This window comes from Glycine max, chromosome 6, assembly GCF_000004515.6.
Source record: "Glycine max cultivar Williams 82 chromosome 6, Glycine_max_v4.0, whole genome shotgun sequence".
Classification (NCBI taxonomy): Eukaryota; Viridiplantae; Streptophyta; class Magnoliopsida; order Fabales; family Fabaceae; genus Glycine; species Glycine max.
The window spans coordinates 50,229,078-50,246,929 of record NC_038242.2 but is presented as its reverse complement, the minus strand read 5'-3'; the positions used below and the strand labels follow the sequence as shown (position 1 = coordinate 50,246,929).

The 17,852-nt window shown below is 31.0% G+C and overlaps 2 protein-coding genes across 6 annotated transcripts; both read right to left on the bottom strand.

Moving 5' to 3' along the window:
• Positions 1 to 66: 66 nt before the first annotated feature.
• On the bottom strand, positions 67 to 5,649 carry LOC100819161 (acid beta-fructofuranosidase 1, vacuolar). The gene is made up of 7 exons (XM_003526326.5): positions 4,959 to 5,649; positions 4,699 to 4,707; positions 2,265 to 3,121; positions 1,550 to 1,711; positions 835 to 1,061; positions 660 to 747; positions 67 to 430 (listed from the first exon to the last, which is right to left on the bottom strand). Exons 1-7 carry the CDS (start codon positions 5,350 to 5,352, stop codon positions 227 to 229), a joined length of 1,941 nt encoding a protein of 646 aa, XP_003526374.1. The 5' UTR covers positions 5,353 to 5,649; the 3' UTR covers positions 67 to 226.
• Positions 5,650 to 8,649: 3,000 nt separating this feature from the next.
• Positions 8,650 to 14,655, bottom strand: LOC100783008 (trehalose-phosphate phosphatase A). 5 transcript variants are annotated; one of them, XM_014776873.3, is made up of 12 exons: positions 14,415 to 14,655; positions 11,814 to 12,246; positions 11,565 to 11,705; positions 11,394 to 11,465; positions 11,131 to 11,256; positions 10,956 to 11,012; positions 10,759 to 10,860; positions 10,365 to 10,442; positions 10,203 to 10,272; positions 10,043 to 10,113; positions 9,836 to 9,928; positions 8,650 to 9,203 (listed from the first exon to the last, which is right to left on the bottom strand). In XM_014776873.3, exons 2-12 carry the CDS (start codon positions 12,123 to 12,125, stop codon positions 9,147 to 9,149), a joined length of 1,179 nt encoding a protein of 392 aa, XP_014632359.1. In that variant the 5' UTR covers positions 12,126 to 12,246; positions 14,415 to 14,655; the 3' UTR covers positions 8,650 to 9,146. The 5 variants fall into 5 exon arrangements, with proteins under 5 accessions (XP_014632359.1, XP_040872712.1, XP_014632362.1 ...); XM_041016778.1 differs by having other exon boundaries at positions 14,445 to 14,623; XM_014776876.3 differs by lacking the exon at positions 14,415 to 14,655 and adding an exon at positions 14,063 to 14,397.
• Between the last annotated feature and the right edge of the window lie 3,197 nt (positions 14,656 to 17,852).

The following is a 17,852-nucleotide window of genomic DNA, read 5'->3' as shown; positions in this document are numbered from 1 at the left end:
AGCCGTCCCTTGGTTTTCTTTTAAATAAATAAATGATAAAAATAAGATTAACAAGTTGAAGGATTATTGAACCAAAATTCATCAACTTCATGAATGCTTGTTGCTCTCTATATATATGGCAATAGCAATACATGAATTATTCATAATAATAAACAAACAAAAAAAAAGAGGAATATAGCTGAGTAGGATGCAAATTAAAAAGTACATCGTATAGTTTAAACACTCCTTATTGACTTTGATCAAAGGGAAAGGGGCGTATAAAAGCAGAGCTCAATTGCCAAATCTTTAGGGTGGCCTTAATGTTTATGCCAGTTGCATTGTTGAATAGAAATAATCTTGCAGCTCCATATATTGCTTCCGTTGGGTAAACTCTACTTGTGATCACAGTTCTCCCTCCTTGAGCAAAGCTCTCAATAATTGAATGGTCAACCTAATCATATTGGAAAGTTAATTCACAAAAAATCTATATATTAATTGAAACCAAGTAAACTTAATTTGTTTCACCCCCTTGACTATATATTAGTATGCATTCCTTATTGTAGAAACTAATTAAATTTAGTGAGAAAAAAATACAAGCAAAAATAAGTAAGGTAACCCTATATACTTAAAGTGAGCAAGTACAAGTATATATATACATGAAGTATTTTATTCACACTTACCAACACCCTCATTGATAATTTTTCATCACTAAGGACTGGAACTTTGCTTCCATAAATTGGCTTTGCAACATCAGCAGCCTTGGATGATCTACATCATATCCAATAACTCATTACTCATGACTACATTTCTTCTTTAAAGGAAGAAATTTTTTTATTACCAAATGCAAATTCCTACCTTGTTTCATCAACACAAAAAAAAGTGGTTGAACTACCAAGGGTAGTATTAGAAAGGCGAAAATAAATTGGGGTTTGTTCTGAAAGTGTGTCATCTGCAATGGCTAAAAGACCAAATGGTCCAAAAGCACTTCTGTTTGTGGCACCACCACTTCCACAACCTATGTTGTTCTTGCCAATGCTTTTGGATTCCAATGTTTCAATCTCAAATTCAGCAAACATGTCCAACTGTGAATGTTTTTGGGAAATGAAAAAGGAGTTGTTGATTAGTACAATTATTGAGAGACAATGCAACAAAAATATTTGAATAACTTAAATATAATTATATATATATACAAACCTGTATGAAGGGCTTACTTCAGTTGATTGAATAGAATGTATAAGTGTTGTAAATTCTTTGACACCATATTCAATTTCTACGGATAAAAAAAATATAAAATTATTATTCTTTTAGTCTTTAAACTTATTTAAAAAATTATTTTTAATCCTTAAACTTTTTTATTTATTTTTAATCCTTTAACTATTTTTTGTCCTGACTTTAGTCCCTTAAAAGGAATAAAACTAAGAACGAAAAAAAAATTAAAGAACTAGAAGTAAGAATAAAAAACGTTAAAGGACTAAAAACATATATAATAAAAAGTTCAGAAACTAAAAACATAAATTCAAAAAAATTTAAATACGAAAAAGATAGTTTATCCAAAAATATATAGACAAACCTGTGTTGCTAGGCTTATGTTCAGTGGCACAACAGATCCAGGCTTAACCACCACTCCTTCAAATTCATCACTGCTTAGTCTTAAGCTTTCTACTTCCTCTACTGGCCACAGAAGCAAATTAGTCCCAGTCTTGCTGTCAAACAGCACTGTTCTCGGAATTGTCTAATAGAACAAAAAATGTCAGCAAGTTTTAAATTCACACAAACTCATCAATTAGTAAACTCATACATGTAAAAATAGAAAACCTTTCTTCTATCCAACATTTTTCCATGTGAATTTCAGACTTGACAAATAGAATTGTGGTATCAAATTGATGTTTTGCATCATCTTCTTTGCATTATTTATGCTAGTTTGCATCACCTAAAATATGGCTTGTAATATATATTAAAAAGGTTAAATCACATTGATATTTTTAATATTGATGAAATTAAATTAATTTGTGAAAACATGATGCAAAAAAAGAGAATATGCATGAGTTTCATAGAAAGGAAAAAAAAAGGCAGATAAACCAAATTTATTTAATTTTTAAAAAGTATTAGAACTTAATTAGCTCAACAAAAATTTAGAAAATTAAAATCACATAGTCCAAATTTAAATAACAAAAATTACTCTAACTTAATTAGTTGAATAAAGTATGTGAGTATTGTAAATCCCCTAAACATAATTAATTTTTACGGATAAAAAAAAGTACTATTAAGCTTAGAAAAATCCATACCTGAAGAGAAGCCCAACCCTTTCTCAAGTCATCACTTTCTGTATCCGTTTCATTAATCCAACCCCACAGGATCCTCCTCTCTTTCTCTGGATCATAGAAAGTCTTTGAAGCATAGTATCTCCCATAGTCCAAAACCAACCCAATACCCACATCCTCAAGTGGGTTATCGGGCACCCATGTATCATTTTCAATAAAATAGGTCCCAAGTGCATAATGATCCACCCTTGTTTCATCCATGCTAGCCTTTAGCACATGCTTAACATTTGGCTCATTTTCTGATGTATCCAAACCCCTTGACCCGCTTATTGAAACTGGGTAAAAGTCCACACACTCCCACATACCCGTACCCGGAACCGCATGTAAGTAGTGATCATTGGACTCAAAATTGACAAAATCTGTGGTTGTGTAAACCAATGAAATGCCTTTTTTTCCTTTCTTTGACCCAATTGCGACCCTCCACTTTCCATCCGGCCCGATCCAACCCGTGGTTGGGTCACGAAAATCCTTCGGGCCGATACCGGGTGGGGGCACTAGGACCGGGTTACCCGCATACTTGACCCAATCAAGGAGAAGGGGATCAGATAGATTGGCAGGGTATGCAAGGTTTTGCACTTGCACATATTCATTGGTGTCACCTGTGTAGAGTATTATGATTTTGCCACCTGGAAGAATCGTGGCGGACCCGGTCCATACACCGTTGATATCGTACCACGTGTCAGGTCCCATGGCAATGGGAAGGTAGAACCAGTGAATCATGTCCCTTGATACAGCATGACCCCATGAAATGTTGCCCCATATAGCTGAATCAGGATTATATTGGTAAAATAAATGGTACCACCCCATGTGAAACAATGGACCTGCAATCATAGGATACAATCCAATTTAATGACAATTTTTTTGGCCTTTCAATCTAGCTAACATTTAACCCTAATCATTGGAGAAACAAAGACACCAAGAACTATTTTGATGTAAGGATCAAACTAAAAAACAAAGAACTATTTGCTGTTTGCTGTTACCTAAGTTTACATGTCATAGCATAACCTTTACATGTACTAGTCTAACAAGATTCGGTTGTTTTCTAGCCAAACTTTGAATACACTCAAGAGGGTTGCCACTTGCCTATTCCTTTACTATTTCAGAGAGTAATAAAATTGAAAACATTTTCATTGTTTCCATCATGGAAGATCAGCCCAAAGAACTAGTCCAAATTGCTCAATCTAGATTGAGAGAGAGAGATGTTAAAAAGGCGCATCAAATTTGTGGCCTTGTTTAAAATTAAAACTAGAGTTTAATAGATATGGTGTAAAAAAAATATTCTATTAACCAATTATATTGTTCAAGAATAAATAGAATTGTTCTAATTTAACAAATCCCTCTTGCCAAAAGAATAATCTATTTTAGTTAAACTAAAAATGTCGTTCTTTCATAATTAAAAAATAGTAGCAAGATAATTATTAAGGTTTTTTAAATATTATTCTTAAAAAAAAACCACTTTAATTAATAAACTACGTAAATTTTTTATGTCATACTTTGTTAGATGAATTATTGAAATACATTTTTAAGGAATGCCAAGAACAAAAGGGATTAAGGAAAACTCAGGAATCATCTATAGAGAAACATTGCATCGTTGCATATAATTGGCAGAGTTGAGGGTTAGAGACGATCTTCACGCCGGAGAAACATTTCAATGTCCAATAATTTATCATACAGTTCATTAAAACGTATGATTGGACCTAAACCATTAAGTGTGGTGTATTAAATAACACATTGTATTATGGTCCAAATAAATAATAAAGTGTATATTAAATAATTACCTAAGTGTGTGGATGACAAGGTCCAGGTCATCAATAAGGTGACCAATCGAAAAGCCTTGTAGGATAGTTACAACTACAAGGATTGCTTTGAACATTTATGTACTATAGAAAGAAATGAATATGTTGGTATTTTTGGTTATATGGTTACTCTGAATATATGAGAAAGTGGATCTACACCTTTTTATATTAAAGAGAATAATGGGATTACTTATCTACTTTATATTAATAATTCAGATTTTTCATTTATGCAAAATTAGTGTTTATAATTTTTTTAAAAATAGTGTATTTAATGTTTAAAACAGTAATAAGATTTCGCTTATCTAAAGTAATTAACTCGCTCTAAAGAATAAAATAAGTAATCTCATATACACTTATTAAAAAACTAATATTCCATATTTAGTATACGTATATAATAACTCATAAATATGTTATCACTAGTTGATTTTCTCGTTAATTACTAATTATTTACTTGTTAAAATATCACTCCAGAAAAGTCAAATCCAAACAACAAATGTTACTTTTTTTTCTATTTCAATAAACAATTAATAAAGTAAAGTTAGAGAATATTAAAAAAAAAGATCAACGGAAAATAAAATTCACAGATAAAAATAAAAACTTACCATCAGGATCTGAAGCCAATTCAACCAGACATCATCAGCACGAAACAGGAACACCAGTGGGTCAACGAGACATTGTTGATTAGCCTCTTAATTAACAGCATCATTAAAATAAACCAAAAAATGAAGAAAAAACAAAATTGGAATAAAGTGTGATTTGAAAAATTAATGATGGACCAAAATCTCACCTACCATTCCGTGCAAAGCAACTACAAAACATAAATTTAATTAATTTTGACGCGTGAAAAAAAATACACACTTACCATTCATCCAATTATTTTGTGGTTGAAAATGAAAAGCTGTTCTTTGCCAAGAAAACATGGCGTTGGTCCAATTATATGAAACTTTGTGGAAAAGGGGTGGGTTGGACTTGGCTGAAACCCCTTGAGCCGCTCCTCTAGGCAATTCTTGCTTAGAGATGTTAGAAAAAAGGGTAATTTCTATGTTGCTATTCTCCAAATTTTCCATGTAGTTTTGGCCCTGAATCATGATCAATGCAACCAATGACACTAGAAAAACAATGGAAAGAAGTATCACAAAGATACCCCTTGATGGTCTATGACTAATATTGTTCACTCTTGATGGATGGTTCAGCAAGGGAGTTTGTAGAGCATGATCAAGATGAGGGGTTGTAGTGTGAGAAGGATTGGCCTCCATGTTGTGGCTAAGCTATGGTGGGTTTGGTAGAGGACTTTGGGGTTTGTGATTAAAATGAAAAAACGATTATAAGGCTAATTTATATATGAGGAGATGGAAAATGGTAGATGTAGAGATGGGAGTAGAGCAAATCATGGGGCATGCGGGAGTTGGATTGGAATGGTGGTTCCAATAGGATTGGAAGAGGAGACAAAATGGAAAGTAAATGAAAATACATGTTTTGGAGGATATATAGAAGGTACCATTTGATGATTTTGATCATAAGAGAGACCCAGAAAATAGAACAGATGTGTTGTTTTACCCCTTTTATTTACTTTTACACCTTTATAGATGTGAGAAATTATTCAAGATATTATTTCAATTAAGTATTTTTTTATAGATTACATATATTATTCATGGAACACAATCCTAAGAATGACACTATGAATTATGAAATTTTTCCTTTGAGTTTTTAACAAACTCATCATTTAGGTTCATTATGTGACTAATTCTTAGTCACATTTTAAATTTTTTATCATCCTTAGAAAATAAGAATGTATTATACAATAATCAAACTTAAATTTTTTTCCCACAAATTCAACGAGACTTGTCTACTAAACTATACTTGTTGGGTAAAATACATTGTTTTTTAAATATATGATCCATTTTATTTTATTTTCACATACAATAAATATTAAATAAAATTCCTGCATTATACTTCGTGTTGTTCAAATTAATATTAGATAAAATTCATGTAAACAATACTTTTTTTATACCATCATATTGTATGTTTAAATGGAATTGAATTTAGATTTTTTTAATTAATATTTAAGTTTGAGTCTTATAAATAAAAAAATATATATAATTGGTTTAGTAAATAATAAAAAGTCCATAGATATATGTCATACTTGTAACATGGTAATCCAAAAAAATATGAATTTTTTTATTAAAAATGAATATGTTTAATGCTCTCAATTTAAAAGTAAAATTTATTTAAAGGCATTAAAAATGTTTGTTAGATATTTAATATTTACTAATTTATGTTGTTTAATAACAAGCGTCAGGAATTTTTGTATTAAATCAAATAAATATTTTCCTTTTTAATTATATAGTGAAAACATTTTTCATTTCCTTAATTTCTTTTATTAATATTTAATTTTCTTTTAAGTAGCATTATATATGTTGATAAAGAAACCAGAGATCATAGAAATTTATTTTCCATCTATTTTTTATTTGTGTCCAAAAAACTTGATTACAAAGGTGAAAATAAACTTTGTATGTTATCACTCTCATCACTACACCTTACATGGCGGTTGTGAAGTCCAAAGCCCTTATGTTTTTTATTATAAAAAATCTTTTGAAGAAAAATTGCAAGCTTTTGAGTTAAAGGCTGCTTATAAATTTGATTAAGTGTATTAAGAAAGACGCTTTCAGTAAAAAAAATTAGAATTTAAGTGAATTCAGTAAAGTAATAATCAAATAAGAAAGCTAACAAACTTGAAGCGTGAAAGCCCTAAAAGGATTTAGATGTTGTTTGGTTGCATATTGAAATGAACTTAGAAAGGTCAATGAATGAAGAATAATGTTTCATCAACTGAAAGGAATCATTCATTGCTCAAGAACAAGAAGAATATTGTTCTTAATAGACAATTATGAGTAATCATGAATAGAACTGTTAAAATTGGATGGACTATTAAATATTAGGCCCAAAACATATTAAGTTAAATTGAGTCCGACCCAGTAAACCAAACCAGCTAGGTCAAGTCCAAAAATATAGATATGAAAACTACTAACTCTATTTATCTAAATATTATTTTATTATTATTTTGTGAAATTTAAATAAAATTAAGTGAAAAAAGTAGGCCAATTTGCCCTAGCCCAACAAAAGTGTAGCCCATTAGAGATTTAGACTAACCTAGCCCCTGCCCCCATTTTTATACCTTGGTCCTCCGAACTATGTGGGGACATTTTAACAACTCTAATAATGAAGAAGAAACATGTGTAGAAAAATATCCATGTCAAAAGAATCATCTTTTGTTTAAAGTAATATTCAATAATAGAACTTCATAATGTTCTAAAGTACTACCCAAATAAGCTAATATAAAGTATTGTAAAGTTGCAATACACTCAAAATGGAACTTCATCTATAAGAGAAAAGACTTTGAAGGTCATATCTTAGGTTGTAGGAAAGGTGTTTAAGGTGATCTTGGTGGTTATGGAAATTTTGAAGAAGTCATGAGCTAATATGACTTGAATCATGACCAAAATCTAAGTAGCCAAAGTTTACATGACATGAGGCCAATGCCTAAATTTGAAATATAAAATCATCTACACCTATCATTAATTATGACCTCAGAAAGTTAATTTGGTTACGACAAAATAAATAAAATACAATAGCATGCATAACATGTTACATAAATCTACATATAAGAATGATTAACACAAGTCTATCATGACACATCATCAAAGATATTATTAAATGAAGAACCTATGCTTGCCTTCGAGTTACTTATGAGAGACCTCTCAGACCAAATCATTAGATGTATATGATTACATCAAAAGGCTTCAACTGAAAAGTTGTTGAGGTGAGTTCCAACAAGGTCTCAATCCCATTAGAAGGACCTCTTGGACCAAATCATTAGATAGATGACTACCAGCAAGTTATTAGTCCGAATAATACTAAATTTAATCTCCTTAATTAAGCATTTGATTCGTAATTGAATAAGTACAGATTAGTCATTCTATAATTATTCTTATACAATTACAGATTGAGCAATCAATAATATTCGTTATGTTACAGATTGTTTAATCCATTATTTTGTGAGAAAAAAAATATATACTTACCATTTGACGACTTTAAACAGCAGCCTCACCGTCTACAAAGGAAGGAGGAGGATAGAAGAACTTAATGACACATTCTACACTTCAAAATTATAATGTGCCCCTAACAAAAAATAGGATGCATTAAGTAATTGTCCAATTGTGCTCACTCAAAGACCCAAACATTTAGATACAAGCTGACTCAAAGACCCCCTTGTCAGCTTGCTGACCAAGACAGCCTCGTCTGTGTCATGGCACGTCTGCCTCGTGTGGTGGTATTTTGTGTAATTCAAACAGTGACAGTACAATAGTAATTAATGCAGCACCACGGACACTATAATTTGATAGATGAAATACACATTTGAACGATGTATGTGATCATTTTTACTACAATAGTTATTGAAGCCTTACTCAAATAAGTATATCACAATTCAAATGATCTTTTCTAGAATAACTTTGGGACAGTATAAAGAGTGAAGAAATGGAGGCACTATGAAGTATGTAATGGTAATCAGATTGATATAAATAGGTTATACATATAATGATATCCAATCTACATATTAAAAAATTAAAATATGATAATTTTTCTATAAAAAAAAAAAAAAACCAGAACAATTTCATATTTAATCCCCAATGAGCTGGTTAGGGACAGTAACCAAAACTGAAGGAAGAATATGAAATAAATACAATAATAAACTTCTAATGGGGGAACAAAAAAAAACCCTATGAGGAGATTTTCCTTAAACTTTCCAATATATATAATTCTCAGCCTGGAATTTACAGCTACCACACAAGCTTCGAGCAAAACAATTGGGTAATGACAATGTTGTTGCTGTCGTCAGTGTTGTTGCTGTCGTCAGAGGTCTTCTGAGCTCAAATATGTTCCAGCAGACCTCTTGGAAAGTCTTCTAACAAATCCAACATACAAACAAAATACTGTCTCTAATATGTAGCATAGTGGAGTATGTTCTCCTCTATATACTTTGTAAGGCTTTTCAGCGAGCTTGAATGCTTGATTTCCATACAGCAAGTGATGTCAGAAATTCCATGACCTGCAGATACAACATTGGTTGAAATTATGACATAAAAAACGATGTCAATATAAACAAGCAAATAGACCTAATGATCCACATACTACATTGTTTTAGCATAATCAAATTTTGTGAATAAGCACACTCTCAGATCACACTCTTTATTTGTAGCTGAAATTTATTGGAAATCACATAATTTTGTCTCTCTTATTTAATAAAGGATAAAACTTAAATGCAAATATGCAATACCATAAATGCTATTGGTGGTGTTCTCAAATCAAAATTGGAGTTTTATTGATATTTGATGGAATCCTTTACTGTGCAAATTACTAAGGTGAAACTCCAAATTTGATTAGAAAACAACCTATGGTATTGTTCTTCAATAAACTCTGTTCATGAATTTGTAATTTTCATTAAATTTCAACTAATAAAAAAGAGGGTAAAAGATATGTTAGATAGTGTGTTGTTAGCCCTCCTCTAAATGAATAAGGGTAGGGACTAGGGAGTGCCTTATAGATTAGTTCATCAATTTAGATTCAGATTCAGTAAAATATATATATATATATATATATATATATATATATATATATATATATATATATATATATATATATATATATATATACAAACTAAATTATAACCAAGAGAATTACCTCACAGGGATCACGAAGAGAGTAAATTGCGTTGCTTTCTTTTGGGGCAGGGGACACTAAGATGCCACAACCTTTATTAACTTCTCTCAAAACCTGTTACAGTCCGTTTGATATCAGTATTAAGGAAATCTACAAAAGAGGGAAAGAGAAACTGAAAACAAGAAATTTGAGGCATGACATCAAAATTAACAAGTTATGCATTATTACCTTGAATGCATCTTCATCTGTTCTATCATCTCCAACATATATAGCTAGCACGTCATCGCAATTGTTAAGTCCTAAATAAAGATGTGTCGTGTCATTTTACTGCATTATCAAATTCTGATCTTCAAAGAAAATAATCATTAAATATAAACAATGAACTCACCAAGTGACTCAAGTAGAAATGTGACAGCTTTTCCCTTATCCCAGTCAATCACTGGCCGAACCTCTAAAACCTGAAAATTAGTAAACATAGATTATTAAAAAGTACTTTAACAGTTAGATCTTTTTAAAAAACGAGTGATAAATTTGGGTCTAGAAATAGTACCTTCCGGCCATGAGTGACACGCAGACGTGGATACTCCTTCAGAATATCATATACATGTTGTCCCACAATTTGCCAACTCTGTACATTAAATGAAACAAATTATGATAAAATATGAAATTGAGGGCAAACTGTGGCACAACAGTAAAGTTGCGCCTTGGTGACGGGTTGGTTATGGATTCGAATCAAGAAACAGCTTTCTTTGCATATGCAAAGTTAAGGGTGCATACACTGACTCTCTCCCAAACCTTTGCAAGGCGAGAAGTCTTCTAGCACCAGATACATTAGTTTATGGTAAAATATGAAATAAGTTGGTAAAAAGAGGAAGTCATCTTATGCAGAAAAACTCCCTATTCTTATGCTAAAGATTAATAAGCATCAGAAAAGAAGTTAATACCTCCTCATCTACATTGCGGTAATGCACAGACACACAAAATTTGTTGTTCTCAACTGTTGCTCCTTCTATATCTTTTATACACTCCTTGAGCAACCCACGTACCTGTTCAAAGATTAGTTGATCAGCATCCAACTTTCCAGTACAAATAAAAGATTGAAAAGAGATTCATTGTAAAATATTTTTCAAAATATACATGCCTCATTAATCATGGGCAGGAATTCAGCAGCAGGTTGGAATAAATTAACTTCAACAACCTGCAATTTCAAAAGATCATAAATCAAAATTGAGGGACATTAAAAGGTACTTCTAGAAAGACAATGTGAAGCCAGACATATATTCACAAACATATGTCTGAAACTTTGAAACTAGTACCTGCTGGTCAGAAGACCTTATGCAATCAGGGTGATTATCAGAATTAGATTGTCTAGGAGGACCAATAATGTCCATTCCATGACTACCAGCATAATAGAGCTCACTTAGTCCAACAAATTCATATACCTGAGCCAATAGGGTATGTAACAAAGGTTAAAATCAAAAGTCAAAACTGAAGATCAACAAGGAAATTTGTTATGTGCAAGTGTGAGTAAAAATACCGAGAAAGAAAATTGTTTTGTTTTATAAAATTCTTTAAATACCTTGTCACGGCTTCTTCCACTAATTATCGCGGTTGGAAAATATTCCGCCACTTTTTTAACAGCAGCACGCATCTGCAGAAGTTTCAGGATCAGATCATCAAGGTAATAACAAGAGAAGAAAAACACCTAATTGAAAATCTGGACACTAAATCAAAAGACAGCATTACATACATTGTCTGACATGAAAGCACAGTCAGGATTGTCCACAATGGGTGAAAGAGTTCCATCATAATCCAGAAACAATGCTATTCTCTTTCCTTTTGCACAGTTGGTAATTTGATCAAAAGATGCAAGTGCTGATGGAAACTTTAGCTGTGAAATTAAAAAAAAAAAAAAAATTAAGGTGGTAAAATGCAACTGCATAAACAAAACATCCAAAATTATTGAACATACAAAATTACAGAGGAAAGTATGTTATACCAGCCAGGTACTATAAGCAGCATCAGGTGATCCAATCCCATGACCAAGATCCTTGGATACTTTATTGTGAGTAGGAGAAGACGATTTCATCGCATCCAGCCAACCGCTAGAACGAAAATCATCAAGAATTCCTGTCTTCTTCCTTGGTATTGCCAGCATGGTACCATGGGGAAAGGTTGCCCCTTTAGGAGAGTAAGGTGACAAACCAGAAGGCACACCAAGCCTTGACCTTGTTAAGGGTGTGGCATCAGTAAGGACAGGGTTAAGATTTGGCTTCGGGTCCATTGGATCCAGGTCTATGCACAATTTCATAGTGCAGCAACAATGTAAGACCTTTTGAGGGGTATTCAGAACAAATTGAACTATAATGTCTATCAAACTTCCACCACTTTGTCACTGCTTTTGAGGTAGCAGTTTATCAACAAATGAGTTCCTAAGGATAATGATCGTGTAATTGATTAGTTTGATTTGAATTCATTGAATATCAAGTGACCAAGTAATTGAAACATATGAAAACATCAACCTATAAACTACCAAAGGCAAATAAACAAACAAAAAGAGTTGGCAAAAATAGTTGTAGGAATAGAATTTCTAATAACTTTATGGTTAGAATTTGGTACCATCACTCTCACTCACCATGGCGGTCCTGTTAGAGATTCAAATAACCATCATGGCATAAAAATGAACATACCCAAAGTGGACTTGTCTTTTCAACAGAAAAACACTAAAATACAACTTAAGAGAGGTAAATCCTGCAGGGATTGATGTCACTTCACAATTTGACTTTTTTTATCCTTTATTTTTGTTTATTTTTTACCTTCAAGGATTTAACACCTTAAGAGTGAATAACCCGAAATAAAGTAAGTAACTTCAGTGGTTGACGAGAATATCAACAACTCATTTTCTCGTCAATTACACAGATTACTTTCTTTACTACATTACCCTTATTCATTTCAGAGAAGCCAAATCTCTTACTATTAGGCAACACTTGATCACAACGACAAGAAGCAATTATTAGAGCAAAAACACGATCCCAACAACAAGAAGCAATTATTAAACCAAAAACCCGTAAAAAAAAAACCAGCCTGAAAACAAACGACAACATAGCAGCAGCAACTTGATTAAAATTGAAGCAGTTACAAGGCAGACAAACCAGAATCCCTTGTCGACAAAAAACTGAATCAATCAATCATTCATGCAGCGACCACTCTGAATAAAAACAATGATGCACTCATAAAAGAAAAAAGAAACGTTCTATAGCAAATAAATAAAAGCCAGGTCAAAAAAGTTCCATTATACGTCGAATAATAACCATCAAAAGAGAAAAAGCAACACGAAAGAAATTTAAGAAAGAAAGATTCACTAGTCAAAACTGTTACCGAATCATTGAATGTCAACATATTTACGCAATCTCCATTAAATAATCATAATAATCAAACGGTCAAAGTTCAGAAATGATGATCAATTTGACTAGCAGAGAGAAGATGCACTAGGCAAGAGCACCCAATGGTTCACGGTAAAGAATACATTTGTGAGGAATCTTAAAGTTTGGTATGAAGTCAAAAACTCAGGTGGGCTTTTGCTGTGGTTAAGGCTATGCTTGGAAAAAAAGTTGAAAAGTATTTTTTAGGAATCTAATGAACGGTTGTGAATTACAACACAGTACAAGAAATCAATAGTGTGTTTGATTTCACATTTTAGAAATGATTTTTCACATTTCACATGTGATTTTCGTATGCTAATAATGATAGCTTCTACATCCTAGATGTGATTCCTCTATTCTTAACGTGTTTTCCAAATATGTTAAAATAAAGAAAAAGTTGATGCTTTAGAAGCAAAGTCCAAGCATGTACTACTTAGCATGACCATGAGGATCATTCCTATTTGTTAAGTGTGCAGTTTGCACCTCTTTTTTTTTTTTTTTTAACCCAGAAATTAGTATAAGGAAACGGCGTCTCAGTTTAAGATAGAAAAAAGATTTTGGTTCAAACAACGCTTATAAAAAAAACTCACATTTATCTCATAATCTAAGGAAACAAGTGAAAATTCAAATCCATGACCAATCAGATAAAAAAAAACTTTGTTTTATTCCTCCCAACCAATTTCCAAGGCTTTGAAGTGTACCCTCTAGAAATTATTATATTAGGCTCAAGGATTCTAAGGACGAATGATCTAGTCGTCTAAAACGATTCATAATCTGACCGTACACAATTCTTAAAGCGTCAAACCTGAAAGACACGAGAACTTACTTGGTCCGACAATTCACTGTCGTGTCGGACAGTGTACTACAAAACGAGTCCCAAGGAAAGAATGAAACAAGGGAGATTCAGATCACAATGCAAGTTGCAGACTAATGGTGTTCAAACAAATAAAGGGAACGAATTAATGATGTTATATTAAGAAAACTCATTTTTAATCTGAGAGGAAAAAAACAATGGTTAAAGCAAGAAAGAAAGAAAGAAAAAACCTTTTAAAAAACTGTTGGGACTGTGAAAATTCAGCAAAAAAGTTTCCTTTTGCAGTAGTTTCCTAATTATAAGCCACCACAAAACACAGAAAAAGAGAGAGAGAGAGAGAGAGAGAGAGAGAATGTGCACGTACGTGAGGGAGTAGAATAGAATGGTACCGTACTCGCTTGCTTGAAAAACACTAAAAACGCTCTGAGAATAGAAAAGGAAAGTGTTGCAGTGGTGTCGCCAAGAGAGAAAAGAAGAGAACTGAAAAGAGAAAGCAATGGCTGGTCACATTGGAGAAAGGAAATGAATGAATGGAGGGAGTATTTAAGCGCGTTGGTCCTCACCAAAGTGCGTTACAGAACTACACAGGCGCGGTCGTTGAATATGGAAACCACCTATCTTCTCTTCTGTCTCTTTTCAACCTTTTTCTTTGTTGAACATCCAAAACGATGTCGCATAAGATTGTGTTAATATTTAATCATGAATTTAATTTATAGAAATCATGAAAATAATATCATTTCAAAAATATTGTATATAATTATGTTAATATTTAATTATAAATCTAATTTATAAAAATCTAAAAATAATATCATTTCAAAGGGACAACACAAAAATAACCGAAAAACCAATTCGAGAAATCATTCAAGTTAAAATATTTATTATTAATAAATCATTGATTCAAATAGTAGTGAAATCCTTTTCATAAATAATGTCTGGATTCAACTATTTTGCATGAAAATAAAGTAATTGGAAAGCAAAGAATTTGATTAAAGTTGATCACATAGATTTTTTTTTACCGTGATTAGTTATTGCAGTAAATATAAATATTTTTGTCTACAGACTCGTTTCACTTCTCGGAGAAGCGCGTGATGGACACGCGCATTTGTAGAGGGGCTGTTGTGGTGCGTGGCCAATAGGGCTGCGCGTGGGAACACATTTCTGATGATGGAAAAAGTTTGAGGGCGAGAAAGAAACTCTGCTCCAGTCTTAAAAGGACCTTGGAATTAAAATAAAACTTAAAAAAGGTATTTTTCAACTAAGAAGGTGATTAGAAAGTAACATGTGAGTTATCAAATGTGAAATGTTTCCTTCTCTATTGTTTAGACGCAAGTAGAAGTTTTATTTTATTTGTAGTGCACTTTTTTAATATATATTTTTTATCAGTTAAAAGTTACAGTATTATAAATAAAAAAATTTAAGGGCCACACGTTTTATTTAATGAATATTTTTATAATTTTATAATTTTCAATAAATATTAATTAAATATAAAAAAAATTATACCAAAGGGCAGGGATGGAGCCAGGATTTTGGTTCAGGGGGTGGTCAACAACTAAAAATAAAATAAAATTAACTGTCACGTGCATAATTTTATAATAAATTTGATGTATAAAATAATAATAATAGCTAGACATTTCTTAATAACCAATATAGATATATTTGTCTAATATATCTCCTCCAAAAATTAACAACCAATTTGAAAAATAGCAAAACATGATATATCAATAAATAATATAGTCAAATGCATAAAAAGATCAAACATAAACCTTTAAAATCTAAAGCTGTGCTTGTCATTGTTCTATAGTATAAAAAGCATAAAAAGAAATTGGTGATGCTTAAAAAAATCATCAATTGTAGAAATTGACCACAACAAATTTCTGTTAAATCTAGTGAAAAGAGAATTTTATTATAGTCAAAACATATTATTCTAAAAAAATTTAAAATAAATGACAAAAAAATAATCTTGGATAAAAAAAACACTGGATATATACTTGGATAAAAATAAAAGAGAAAAAACACCACATCGGTAATAACTATGGTATGAAAGCATTAAAAAAATCAACGAAAAAAAATAATTCCTAAGTAAATAAAACTAATAAATTAATAAAATTATAATTGAAAATGTCTGTATACCATTAAACTCAAAAGAAAGTATGCCAATAATTAAACAATGCACTGGCGCACAAATATGGTTGTGTGGGATTGAAAGCACTAAAAAATTGAGACAAAAATAAAAATAATAAATTAATAAAACTATTGCTACAAAAAAAAAAATGCCAATAGAATGACAAATGGGGAGAGAAGGGAAGTAAGGGACAAAAAGGTTGCAAAGAATATAGAGGAAAGAACAACTAATAGGAATCTAATAGTGACAAAAAAAAAATAGTGACAACAAAAATGGGAGAAAAGAGGAAAATACATGATAAGTGGAAAATAAAAAAAAAGTCATAGAAAAAAGAATAAAATTTTAACTTTAAAAGCTAATATTTTAATAAAAACATTAAACACGAACCATTTATGTATATTTTATTTTGAAGCATAAATACACAGGAAATTATTAATTCTATGAAAGATATTTTATTAAATTGATATTTTAACATTTGAAAAAAAAATTATCTTTATGACATTTGCTTTAACGTTTGAATATCAATAGACATCATTTGTATTAATTGTGTGAATATCAACGTTTGGGAAAATGAATAGATAGATCTTATCGTAAATTTTAATTTTGTTAAATTATTTTCTTCTTCTATTTAAATAAATAACACTTGTAGAGGACTTTTATCAAAATATTATTTTTCATTCAAAATATTTAAAGAGCAAGATTTCTTTGTCTATGATGTTTAATTTGATCATATCTAACAATGATACTTTTACTGAGTGATTCAAGATTTTTGTACCAAAGTCAATTTATTGAGGTTAGCATACATCTATTTGTCAATTTTTAATTTATGAACATAAATATTTCGGTCATGTTTACTCTCATATTTTTCTTATTAACAATAAACTGATAATTAATAATTAATATTTATTGGTAAAAAATATGTTGTGTCCATAATTACGTTTGAATTTTCACCCATTGGACTTGTTCTTCCGTGACTTTTCTTTACAGATCTACCTTCAGATAACGTGAAACTCCATATTTACTTATTTAGTACTTTTTGCAAGATCTTTGACAAGGGGACTACCATTGAGGTGTGTTCCTTGTATTTTCTTCATAAGGTACCCTTAGGCCATATTTTTTTCTTCTTTTTTGTCCTTTCTGGTGTCCTTTAGGCTTATGTGTTGGTCCTTCATAAGAATTATTGCATTCATTCTCTCATACTTTTCAAGAAATATGCATTTCTATGTTTTGTTTGAATTAAAAATGAAATAAAAAAGAAAGAAATAGTTATTATAAAATAAATTTTTGACTTATTTAAAAAAATTAACTTAAAAATATGAACATTTTATTATATTAGTTTTTTTTCAACATAATTATATTTTTTTTTGTTTTGTATTATAATAAAATAATTTATATTTTAAATCAGAAAAAATTGACACATTAATTACTTCTTTCTTTCCATTTCATGGCTCATGTATGGGAGTAGTGATTAATATTTCGGTGGGTCTCACAAATTTAATTCCCATCCCCTTTCATTTCCATTTGTCTAAATCATATATAGGAGATAAATTCACCCTCACTATTTTTTTTCTCTCTCTCATTTTTGCTTCCTTCTTAAATACACTCAACCAGATAATAGATGAGTGCCCCCTATATAGTTCTTCTTCGATTGTCTTTGGAGGTGATTGATATATAACTTTA

Excerpts from the sequence above, each read along its gene's own strand:
- LOC100819161 (XM_003526326.5), bottom strand. The coding sequence starts at position 5,352 with ATGGAGGCCAATCCTTCTCACACTACAACCCCTCATCTTGATCATGCT. Across the intron at positions 1,712-2,264 it reads AGGGTTGGGCTTCTCTTCAG|ACAATTCCGAGAACAGTGCT; the intron begins GTATGGATTTTT and ends TTGTTCTATTAG. Across the intron at positions 748-834 it reads TTTTGTGTTGATGAAACAAG|ATCATCCAAGGCTGCTGATG; the intron begins GTAGGAATTTGC and ends GATATGATGTAG.
- LOC100783008 (XM_014776873.3), bottom strand. The coding sequence starts at position 12,125 with ATGAAATTGTGCATAGACCTGGATCCAATGGACCCGAAGCCAAATCTT. Across the intron at positions 10,443-10,758 it reads ACCGCAATGTAGATGAGGAG|AGTTGGCAAATTGTGGGACA; the intron begins GTATTAACTTCT and ends TTTAATGTACAG. Across the intron at positions 10,273-10,364 it reads GTGTCACTCATGGCCGGAAG|GTTTTAGAGGTTCGGCCAGT; the intron begins GTACTATTTCTA and ends ACTAATTTTCAG.